The following is a 12,292-nucleotide window of genomic DNA, read 5'->3' on the forward strand; positions in this document are numbered from 1 at the left end:
AAATGTTGAAGCTGTCTGAATAATTTCCCTGTTTTCTAGGGGTGTAACGATCCCCTCGTGTCACGATTCGATACATATCAAGATTCTGAACTCACGATACGATATTATTGTGATATTCCCAGACATATGATAAAAGGTTAAAAAATGTTCTGTTGTTTAAAATGCTAAATTTGCTGTAAATGAATAGTCTTGGAATCACACAGTAATTTTTATTTCGGGTGAACTATCCACGATACATATTGATGCCTTTTTGTATTGCGATATATTGTGACATGATATATTGTTAAACCCCTACTGTTTGTAGATAAATTATGCTTATGAACACAAGTTGAATTTTGCTCCCTGGAAATGTTTGGTGTTTTTGAGGCTGTGACCTTAGACTAGTGCATGCTGGGATATGTGATCGTGTGTAATCTCTGTCGTCGGTGTGCAGGTTCATTACCGGCGCGAGCGGAGTTTACACCAACACAACTCTCACCACGGCGAGCAGAGGAGCGAGAGCTTCGGGCCCAACAGAACCCGCGGGAAGCTCCCGGACCTGCACCCGTTCAGCGTCTACAGTCTGCACGTCACGGCGTTCAACAGCCGCGGGGAAGGACCCGCTAGCGCCACGCAGCGCTTCGAGACGCCGGAGGGCGGTGAGAGCATCTGAACAAGCCGCTTCATTCACTCACACGTTCAGCTGCACTGACAGTCTGGAGGCTCGTTCCCCACACTGAAAAAAGATTAAAAATGTCTCGCAATTCTGACTTTATTTCTCACGATTGTGAGGTTTTTAATCTAACTGTCTTGCAACTGTAAGTTTATATCTCGCAATTTTGACTTTTTCTACAAATTGTAACTCTATCTTTTGCAAGACTTTTTTTTCGCAATCATGACTTTATATAAAACTGGCTTTTTTCTAGCAAATCCAAATTTTTATTTTTCAGTTTTGACTTTTCTTTTAATTGTAAGTTTTTATTTCGCAATTCTGACTTTTTTTCTCGCAATTGCAATTTTTATCTTTCAGTTTTGACTTTTTCTTGCAACTAAGTTTTTATCTGGCAATCTCTCAATCTCGCAATTCTGACATTTTCTCGCAATTGCAATTTTTTAGCAAAAGTTTGCATCATTGACTGTGTTATTTTCCTGTTTATCTCTGTGAACTGCTGAAACGATCTGTACTGTATAAAGCGCTGTAGAAATAAAGCTGACTTGACTTGAAGCTCAGATTTTGTGGTCTGTATGGTTCCAGTTCCCGGCGTGCCGTCGTTCTTCCGCGTGTCTGCTTCGGATCTGGACTCTCTGACGCTGGAGTGGGCTCCGCCTCACGAGAGGAACGGCCGTCTGACCGGATACACCCTCAGATATCAGACGGGTGAGAGAACCTCTCCTCACCTCAGATCTAAATCTACAGCAGCTTATGATTGGCTGAAATAACGTGACCCGCCCCTTTCCGCTCTCGCTCCGCCTCCAGTCAACAGCAGCCATGACTTGGGTCTGCTGGATGAGATGGATCTGCTGTCCAATCAAAGCAGTGTAACGCTGCACAACCTCCATCACAGCACGCGCTACAAGTTCTATTTCAGTGCCAAAACACAGCAGGGATCCGGGCCTGCGCTCACCGAGGAGGCCGTCACCATCCTCCACAGAGGTACGTCCACTAGATAGGGCACACTAGCGTCTCGCCATCCTCCACAGAGGTACGTCCACTAGATAGGGCACACTAGTGTCTCGCCATCCTCCACAGAGGTACATCCACTAGATAGGGCACACTAGTGTCTCGCCATCCTCCACAGAGGTACGTCCACTAGACAGGGCACACTAGTGTCTCACCATCCTCCACAGAGGTACGTCCACTAGATAGGGCACACTAGCGTCTCGCCATCCTCCACAGAGGTACGTCCACTAGACAGGGCACACTAGTGTCTCACCATCCTCCACAGAGGTACGTCCACTAGATAGGGCACACTAGTGTCTCACCATCCTCCACAGAGGTACGTCCACTAGACAGGGCACACTAGTGTCTCACCATCCTCCTCAGAGGTACGTCCACTAGATAGGGCACACTAGTGTCTCGCCATCCTCCACAGAGGTACGTCCACTAGATAGGGCACACTAGTGTCTCGCCATCCTCCACAGAGGTACGTCCACTACATAGGGCACACTAGTGTCTCGCCATCCTCCACAGAGGTACGTCCACTAGATAGGGCACACTAGTGTCTCGCCATCCTCCACAGAGGTACGTCCACTAGATAGGGCACACTAGTGTCTCACCATCCTCCACAGAGGTACGTCCACTACATAGGGCACACTAGCGTCTCGCCATCCTCCACAGAGGTACGTCCACTAGATAGGGCACACTAGTGTCTCACCATCCTCCACAGAGGTACGTCCACTACATAGGGCACACTAGTGTCTCACCATCCTCCACAGAGGTACGTCCACTAGACAGGGCACACTAGTGTCTCACCATCCTCCACAGAGGTACGTCCACTAGACAGGGCACACTAGTGTCTCGCCATCCTCCACAGAGGTACGTCCACTAGACAGGGCACACTAGTGTCTCGCCATCCTCCACAGAGGTACGTCCACTAGACAGGGCACACTAGTGTCTCGCCATCCTCCACAGAGGTACGTCCACTAGATAGGGCACACTAGCGTCTCACCATCCTCCACAGAGGTACGTCCACTAGATAGGGCACACTAGTGTCTCACCATCCTCCACAGAGGTACGTCCACTAGACAGGGCACACTAGTGTCTCACCATCCTCCTCAGAGGTACGTCCACTACATAGGGCACACTAGCGTCTCGCCATCCTCCACAGAGGTACGTCCACTAGATAGGGCACACTAGTGTCTCACCATCCTCCACAGAGGTACGTCCACTACATAGGGCACACTAGTGTCTCACCATCCTCCACAGAGGTACGTCCACTAGACAGGGCACACTAGTGTCTCACCATCCTCCACAGAGGTACGTCCACTAGATAGGGCACACTAGCGTCTCGCCATCCTCCACAGAGGTACGTCCACTAGATAGGGCACACTAGTGTCTCACCATCCTCCACAGAGGTACGTCCACTACATAGGGCACACTAGTGTCTCACCATCCTCCACAGAGGTACGTCCACTAGACAGGGCACACTAGTGTCTCACCATCCTCCACAGAGGTACGTCCACTAGACAGGGCACACTAGTGTCTCGCCATCCTCCACAGAGGTACGTCCACTAGACAGGGCACACTAGTGTCTCGCCATCCTCCACAGAGGTACGTCCACTAGATAGGGCACACTAGCGTCTCACCATCCTCCACAGAGGTACGTCCACTAGATAGGGCACATTAGCGTCTCACCATCCTCCACAGAGGTACGTCCACTAGACAGGGCACACTAGTGTCTCGCCATCCTCCACAGAGGTACGTCCACTAGATAGGGCACACTAGTGTCTCGCCATCCTCCACAGAGGTATGTCCACTAGACAGGGCACACTAGTGTCTCACCATCCTCCACAGAGGTACGTCCACTAGATAGGGCACACTAGTGTCTCGCCATCCTCCACAGAGGTACGTCCACTAGACAGGGCACACTAGTGTCTCGCCATCCTCCGCAGAGGTACGTCCACTAGACAGGGCACACTAGTGTCTCGCCATCCTCCACAGAGGTACATCCACTAGATAGGGCACACTAGTGTCTCGCCATCCTCCACAGAGGTACGTCCACTAGACAGGGCACACTAGTGTCTCACTGGCCGTTCTGTGGGTTTTCGGTTTAATTCACGACAGAGAAAGTGTGCTTTAGTTAAAGTACAGGTTGTTAAGTGTAAGTATGCATGTAAGAGGTTTGAGTGCACTATAAAGTCCAGGTTCAAGTCAGTAAAAGACATTTTATTCGGATCAGTTTCATCACTGAAAATAGGTTTAAACTCTTAATTAGCTCTCAGAGATTTCTGCATTGTGCGCTCTCTACAGAATCCTGTGTGTGTTTTCCTTCTGATCTTTTAATCTTTCCTCTTTATAAATGTCCTCCTTCTCTTTCCTCCTGACACTCGCTGCTGTGACCTCTGACCTGCTGGAGTCTCTTGATGCTGTGTGAGTGTGTGAGAGAGAGTGTGTGTGTGTTTTCCAGGAGCTCGGGCACCCCACCCCCACACGGGTACAGTCGCTGTAGTGACATCATCACTAGCCCCGCCCCTAACACGCTAATGTCATGTCATGTCCCGCCCTCACTGTACTCACTCAGTAACCAGCGGCTCGCGTCAGTCGTTCACGCTTGTGTCTCTCTCTCAGCGCCGGCCTCAGCTCCTGCGTTCGGGAACGTCAGCTCGTCCGTGAGCGAGGACGGGGCGCTGATCAGTTGGCAATACTGGGGTCCCGAGAAACACCTTTATGTTGAATATATTATAGACAACAGTAAGACTCCTGCATGCGTGTGCCGTGATTTCTGATGATCAAACACATGAACACATAGAGTAGAGCTCATGTAGTCACTAACAGAGCCACTGCAAAACATGAGCCTGCTCCTACAGCTGACCCAGGACACGTCCAGCGGAGAGATCTGTTGTTGATGTAAGACTGTGTGTGTGACGGGACGCTGAGGAAGAGCCTCGTGTTTTGCAGTGGAGGCTCACGCCGGTTGAGTTGTTGAGTAGTTTAACAGTACAGGAGGTGCAGAGGTCTGAACGGAGTGTGTGCTGGAAACCCTCAGGTGATGAAGACTGGCACACAGAGAAGGTCAACGGCTCTCAGTTCCACGTGCTGAAGGGTTTGAAGGAGGGTTTGTCCTACAAGGTGCGCGTGGTGGCCGGAGGAGGTCGGGAGGACGAGCGCTCGCTCCGCCGCTCTGAGGAGCTGTTGGTCACGCTCCCAGGTGAGGCTTCCTCTCAGCCTCAAGGCCTTGTGGGATACGCGCTCGCTGTGATGCATGCTGGGAGATGTGTTGATGAGCGTCTGCATGAGTCATGGGTCTTGATCCGCATGACTGTATCCCGCTCCGCCTCAGTGTCTCTGTCTTGTTTTTCAGTACAAATATTCTTAAAGGGGACATATCATGATAATCTGTGTACGTGCTGTAATCCAGAACACGTGAACTGTGAAACCTAGAAACGCTGTTCTGGGGAGCCTTTCAGAAGCCAATCAGATTTCGCTCCCCTTCTGACGTATGAAGAGGATCTTATTATAATATTAGCGGCCCTTAATCTGCTTGTTTATAATATTCCCGCCCCTTAATCTGCATGTTCACACACACACACCTGCAGCATTGGGTTCGCGAGCGTCGACAGAGCCCAGTTGTAACACACTGGAGAAGATCCAGCTGAGCCTGAAACTGTTCTGTGGTCAGCACAGACGACACTATTGAGCAGAACATGTGAGCGCTGTCTTATAAACACTGACTCAGGAACTGTGGACACTTGAGGAAGAGATCAATATGATGATGAGTTGATCAGGGGAACTCCACAACAACTACACAAACGTCTCCGCTAACATTCAGAAGCGTGTAACAGTGAGTCTCTCCGTAAGGCGGAGCTAAAGCTGCTGTTACTCCTGATCCTGGATCAGTCAGATCCGCCTGTGTTGATATTGCCGGAGTCTCTGAAGCTCGTGTGAAGGCTCCGCCCTCTTCTGGACGGAGGCGGGGCTAAAGCTCATTTGCATTTAAAGCGACACACACAAACTGAGTTTTTTTTCTCACACCCAAAAAGGGACAAATTTGACTAGTTATAATAAATGATTTAATGGCATTTTGAGCTGAAAATTCAGACATATTCTGGGGACACATTATATTTATTTACATCTTGGGGCATAATATGTCACCTTTAAATCAAGGTACATGTACTGGAGAAACAGACTGAAGATATTAAGTGTGCTTGAGTGTGTTGGTGATCCTCTTCCTCAGCGATGGTGAGTCCGCAGGTGGACATCGCCACTCAGGGCTGGTTCATCGGGCTGATGTCGGCCATCGCTCTCCTCATCCTCATCCTCCTCATCGTCTGCTTCATCAAGAGGAACAAGGGCGGGAAATATCCAGGTGAGACTTGTGTTGACACGTACATTTAATCCTTTAGTTTAGCAGACATTAATGTTGCGTATCGCCAACTAACATTTCATTTGGTTCAAGTAGCAAAAGTGTTTTTTATGGTCTTAGTATTGAAGGATTCAAATGTCCTGATAGTTTACTCTCCTCAACGTCCTCCAAGATGTTCAAGTCTTTCTTTAGTCGAAAAAATATTTTCGTTAAGAAATAGTTTTTGAGGAACACACTCCAGGGTTATAGTGAGTTCAATGGGGTCAGATGTGAGTTTCAAAGTCTCGACACTATCCTGCCGAGGAATAAGAGTCTGATCTGGACAAACCAGCGACATTTACAACAAAATACACATTTATATACTTTAACCACTAATGCTGGTCTTGCTCTCGCTGTGATGTCATCACAAGAAGAAGATTTCTGCATTCAGTGTGTGTGTGTGTGTGTGTGTGTGTGTGACTCTGATCTCTGATCGCTGATGTTTGTCTCAGTTAAAGAGAAGGAAGACGCTCACGGAGACCCGGAGGTCCAGCCCATGAAGGAGGACGATATAATGTTTGGAGAGTACAGGTGAGAGAGCGCTGACCCCTGACCCCTGACCTCTGACCCCTCAGGAGACCACACCTGCGCAGGCAGCCCTTCTCCACGACTCTGGGATTCTGCCTCTTGATCTTCACCTGATCCGGGTTCTGAGGACTTGATCGGGTTTACAGGACGATCAGCTTTGATGAACTCCAGATCCGCACGTGTTTCCTGCATCCGCTTATATTTCTGATGATCTTAGTGTAGTCCCACTGAACATCACAGTCTCCTCACGTGAGACGACCCACGCACTTTACTCCTGTACAGCAATATTCTTTTATATCATTAAACGATTTCCTTGATTTTTTGAGATGATTGCAGTAGATGTGGATCTTTGCTCGTCGCGTCACGTGATGTGAATATGACTGACATGCAAGCTTCTGTTCCAGAGCACAAACCCACATCTATAGAAGCAGAATATGAGTGTGTAGTAGACCAGCATTCAGACTTACTCTGTGTGTCGAGCTTCAGTCCCGTAGTGTGCGCTAGACGCACACACACACTCCTCGCTGATCTCAGTGTGTGATGTTGACGTCCGGGCGGAAGGTAAGCGGGAATCTGCATGCGGATCCACTGGGAGAAACACAGTCATTCCAGGATCACACTTCTCTTGAAGCGCAGACTGAGTCAGCCGAGCCCAGAGTAACTGATCACACTAAGCGCTTGTAATTCGATCACATCACAGTTTCCAAAGCGTATGATCAGATTACTGTTCCTTTTTATTGATCACATATTATTCACACAGTAGATTATTCCCTGAATCTTTTTTTTTTACTGTGCATTTAGCTTTTAAAAAAATTAATTATGTGGGCAAACAAAAGTGATATATATTTTAGTAACAGTTTTACAAAAATTGGGAAAAAACACTTACTAATATATATATTTTATTTTTTATTTTTTACCTGCAAAATGTCTTTTAATGGAAGCTTGTTTCCGCCACAGATTAAAACATTTTAACTAATGATTGCGACGTTTTATCTCACAATTGCGAGTTTATATCTCGTCAAAAATGACCTTTTTTATTTTCCATTTTTTAGCGGAAAACATATTTTAAAATATAAACACTTATTATATTAAACAAAATATATTTTGCAGGTAAACCAAAAAGGCATGTTTTTTACTAAATGTTTTTTTAAGTAAAAAATATTTATTTTTTATTTTATGATTATGATTTGTGCCATTTTTATGTGAGTATAAGCTTTTTTTATGATCTCTTATGTGTTGTGATGTGTAATGCACTTAAAGTTCATGGTAAAGAATGTAATTTCTGTTTTGTTTATGGTTTTATATCAGCGTTTATGTTTATGGTTTTATATCAGCGTGGTGCAGAATAATCTGTGATAGACGAGTAATCAGAAAGTAGTGGGATTACATTAGCTGAGATATAGTGGAATAGATGACATTAGTGATGGTCATCAGGACTGAGGCAGTGGTCCAGCAGCACAGGACAGGAGATTCAGGGGAAGTGTGTCCACATGTCCATCAGTCGTCGTGTGTGTGTGTGTGTGTGTGTGACGGGTCGGGTCTGCTGCTGCTTCAGCGCTCCTGAGGTCACTCTTCATCTTCACGCTCAGATGCTTCATCGTCTGATGATTGATCATAAATCAGATGATTTAAAGCTTTAACACCTGTGTATGTGGTTTTAAATGTGCATGTGTGTTTCATGTTGGGCCTCGAGTTCACTGAAATCATGATGCTCTTCCTCAGTGTTTCCAGCACAAACATCTGAACATCCGTAACCCTCCTCCTTCCCTCGCCGGTCACCATGACCACAAGATCTCAAATTATACTTGATTTTTTTTGTCCAGAAAGTTGATTTTATTTAATTTTGATTATATTTTTAAGCATTTACTAGATTTGATCAATAAATAAATAGTAATTTAAGCCCATTCCCATTATATTTCATGACTCTAGATGGGCTTATAGCTCTATATGGAGCAGAGGAGCTGTTCCGCTGGGTCCTAAAGCCCGTTCATTTCAGTGTGCATCCAGATACACACGTAGATATTATAAAATAATTTTTAGCAAATTTTTACATTTAATTTTGAGCATTTTTTGGTTTTTTTGTGTACTGAATCATTCCACTCATTCCTAACGGAGTGAGATTGAACCGAGAGGGAAGGAGAGTTACTTCTCAAAAGTTCAACCACAAAACCTCGAATCTATACATTTTTAAGTTCAAGTGCGACAAAAGTCCAGAGTCTTGGACCCCTCTGACGAACTCTTCATTTGAAAAAGATGAGTTTGGGGTTGTGCAGATGTTTGGAGCGTGTGATGTCTGCAACGTTTGCCTCGTGGTTCACCTGTGGTTTCTCTCGCAGTGAGGAGGACCGTAAGCCGCTCAGAGTTAGCCGGACGCCCTCCAGCGGGACGGTCCCGCGCGACGGCAGCGAGGACAGTTTAGTGGAGTACGCCGACTCCGGGGACACGCAGTTCAACGAGGACGGCTCCTTCATCGGTCAGTACAGCGGCAGATCGGGGCCCCCGTCTCCGGTCATCAACTCGCTGGTGTAGGACTGACCCCAGACCACAATAACACACAATACAGGGGGAGCTTTCTGACCTCGTTAGCAGATCTTGGTTTGTGCAAACGTGCTGAAATACTATTCAAGCTTCTTCTTCTTCTTCTGAGACTAAATTTAAACTGTAAACAGACGATCAAACCACGACAAATCCCATAGACTTACACTGAGGGGCTCAAAACTTTTACACAATAACTCCCACCGAGAAGGCCTATCTATCACTAGCAAAGCCATGGTAACTAGCTTAAGACATGCTAGCATGCTGAATCATGTTAGCAACACATTAATCATGTTAACAAGCATGCTCATTCATAATAGCACTGTGCTAATTCATGTTAGCTGCATGCTAAATCATGTTAAAACATTTTAGTAACCTGTTCAATCATGCTCGCAATGTTAATTTGCGTCATCAATGTGTCAAAACATGTTAGAAAACATGCTAAATCATGATAGCATTGGGCTAATTAATGCTCGCAACATGTTAAATCATGCTAACAAAGTGCTAATTTACGTTTGCAATGTGTCAAAACATGTTAGCAACATACTCATTCATGCTAGCAATGTAATAAAACATGATAGCAAATAACATTCAACGCATGCTAACAACATGCTAAGAAGCTTATAAAACCTTCAGACTTTCAGACAAGACTTTGTCAAACTAACATAAAACTTTGTCCCGAAGACTTGTACTTAATAGTTTTAAGCACAAACTCGCTTCGTTTTGATGATTTTTCAGGAAGTAAGTCTTAATATCTTCAGTGATTGTTGTTCTCCAGTAAATGTATCTTGATTTAAGAAAGTTTAGATATTTATTTGTTCTGGAAAATGAGACAGAAACACTGAGGACGATCTTTGCACAGAATACTATACAGTTTGATCAATAATGAAAATGTAAAGTCTGTCAGAATTCAACATTTTCCCCCAAGATTGAGTTAGACTCTGAGTGACCCTCACGGATGAGGTCATGTGACGCGAACACAGCCGATATTCTGATATCACACCTCCGCATCATCACGTCACATGACCCGCACCCTGACCTGCATGTGAACCTGTGCAGTTCCCATAGCAACCCTGTGAGGATGAGGATGGTGATGCTTCATCTACCTGAATGCATTCACACGCCACATGTGAGGTCATGTGCTGATCAGAGCTCTTTAATGTTAACATGTGCGCCTGCAGTTCATCTCTATGGGGTCAAATTCAGAATATCTGGCTTATATTTCCTCCCACAATCAATGGAAAACATTTTAAACTATATTTTAGATAAAGAAAATAAAGCCTTTTTCTCTTTGCATTGCCTTACATTGAATGCAAGGTTATTTTATGACGATTAAATACCCAAATTCTTTTAATCCGTAGAATTAGAAGAGATTGAATCCTCATTACGCCGATGGACAAAATATACTTCACTTTCTTGATGCATAAAATATTCTTTAAAATCAGATTTTTCTTTTTCATGTAATTCACTCTAATTCTATTTTGCCTTGATCAGTTTTTGTAGGTCAGCTCATTGAAATGAACTGTGTGTATGAAAGATGTTTTATGCTTTTTTCATAACTTGCATCAAGTTTGAATTTGAAATGTTAAATGTTGTTTTGTAAAGATATTTTGTTACTGTAAATATAGCGAGAGTTTGTTTGGCTTGAGGACTGAAGTGTGTGTGTGTCTGCTGTGCTTTAGTTTCTTCAGTGTTTTATTCAGTATTTATCTCATGTTTTATAATGTACCGCAGCTCTTGGTTTGTAAAGGGATTTTGTACTGTAATGATTAATCTGTCAGAGATCTACTAACCACACGTCTCATGATATTTCAGCCTCTATAAGTATAATATGCAGAATAATATGGAATGAATAAATGTATTGCATTATACATCTCTTCTGTGTGACTCATTTCTTGTTTCTTACTCCCTCTGTGTGTGTGTGTGTGTGTGTGTGTGTGTGTGTGTGTAATGGAGTTCAGAATGAATGAAGAGATGTCCTATAAAGTTCAGTCTGGTGTACCACAAGGCTCAGTACTGGGGTATTTTGCTACATAACAAGGCTCGGTTATTTTGAGATTTTGGGAGCAACAAGAGATTCTAGTGAATTCTGGATCTGAAGCGGAAAGAACATCACAAACAACAGCGAGTATCATAGAAGACCAGAGTGCTTATTTCTGTCATTGCCATTTCAGTGTTGGAAGAGAGAAAGAGAGAGCCATCTGTCCAACACTTGCTGTGTGTGTGTGTCAGTCACAGTGCTGGCACACACTCTCTCTTTCCTCACACACACACACACATTTAGCCGTCTGTAATTCAAACACTAGCTGCTTGATGCAGTTTTTGATCATTTTGTGGCGGATTCTCAGTATCAACAGATGAAATTAAACTAAAGCATCTCGACCTGCTCTAGACGATCTGATGAGGATGATGATCATCTGTTGTATGACAAGGATTTGTTTTCAAAACTAGGAGTTTCCAGAGATTTAAACAAGTCACTAAAATAATTGAAAGAATTACATGTCAGGGTTGCAGACGTTCTTCAGGGTTCCTCTTTTTTACTGATGAATTTGCATGATTTTCCCAGTCATTTGAAATTTACTGGATTCCTCTTAAGGTTCTAAGGTTCTATGACATCAATGTATAAAGAGGGTTGATCATGAAAAAATGTATGTTTTCATATTGTAATTGAAAATGACTCCACTACTTTTAAAATGAGGTTTCTCAAATATCACAGAATCCTGGTTCTTCAAAGATAAAAAAGCAGTTGATGAGATGTTAAATTTAACATTATAAATATCTTGAATTTCAGTTATTTTACCTTCTTTGAAATCTAGTTTGTCTTATTTTGTATTATTATTTTAAGTTGTAGCAGTAGAGATGCTTGTGTAATTCTCAGTTCTGCTGGTTTTTGTCTCCCTCTAGTGTCGGCTGAGAGCACTAACCCAACAGCAGTTCATCTTCACAGGTTTGGGCTCACTTTATTTTCTCCAGATGAGATTTTGAAGCTGTTTTAGAAACTCATTCTCACTTGTAATCAGAGTCAGTCGTCTTTATTAAAGCCACAGTTACATTCTGTCATCCTTTACTCTCCATATCACGCATGGCCAACCTGTACCTGGTCAAGCCTTAGAGAAGTGTGCCGTGATCCATTTCCATACAGTCTGCTTCATCATGACCAGACAGTGCCTGACTCAAACCACAGGTGT

At 44.3% G+C, this 12,292-nt stretch overlaps 1 protein-coding gene across 14 annotated transcripts in view; it reads left to right on the forward strand.

Annotated features, from left to right (window-relative positions):
* The window catches only part of nrcamb (neuronal cell adhesion molecule b), a 46,409-nt gene extending 34,376 nt beyond the window's left edge, over positions 1–12,033 (forward strand). For 8 of the 14 annotated variants that reach the window (XM_039664180.2, XM_039664183.2, XM_039664182.2 and 5 more), the window contains 8 exons: positions 434–638; positions 1,235–1,357; positions 1,457–1,633; positions 4,268–4,390; positions 4,686–4,847; positions 5,874–6,005; positions 6,494–6,572; positions 8,906–10,975. In XM_039664180.2, the coding sequence (XP_039520114.2) occupies positions 434–638; positions 1,235–1,357; positions 1,457–1,633; positions 4,268–4,390; positions 4,686–4,847; positions 5,874–6,005; positions 6,494–6,572; positions 8,906–9,098 (1,194 nt within the window). In that variant the 3' untranslated portion in view covers positions 9,099–10,975. Of the gene's footprint in view, positions 1–433; positions 639–1,234; positions 1,358–1,456; positions 1,634–4,267; positions 4,391–4,685; positions 4,848–5,873; positions 6,006–6,493; positions 6,573–8,905; positions 10,976–12,008 lie in introns of those variants that run through there. The other 6 variants (XM_039664191.2, XM_039664188.2, XM_089127630.1 and 3 more) reach the window with 3 other exon arrangements.
* Positions 12,034–12,292: the final 259 nt, after the last annotated feature.

Source organism: Pimephales promelas, chromosome 25, assembly GCF_988280905.1.
Source record: "Pimephales promelas chromosome 25, fPimPro1.hap1.1, whole genome shotgun sequence".
Taxonomy (NCBI): domain Eukaryota; kingdom Metazoa; phylum Chordata; class Actinopteri; order Cypriniformes; family Leuciscidae; genus Pimephales; species Pimephales promelas.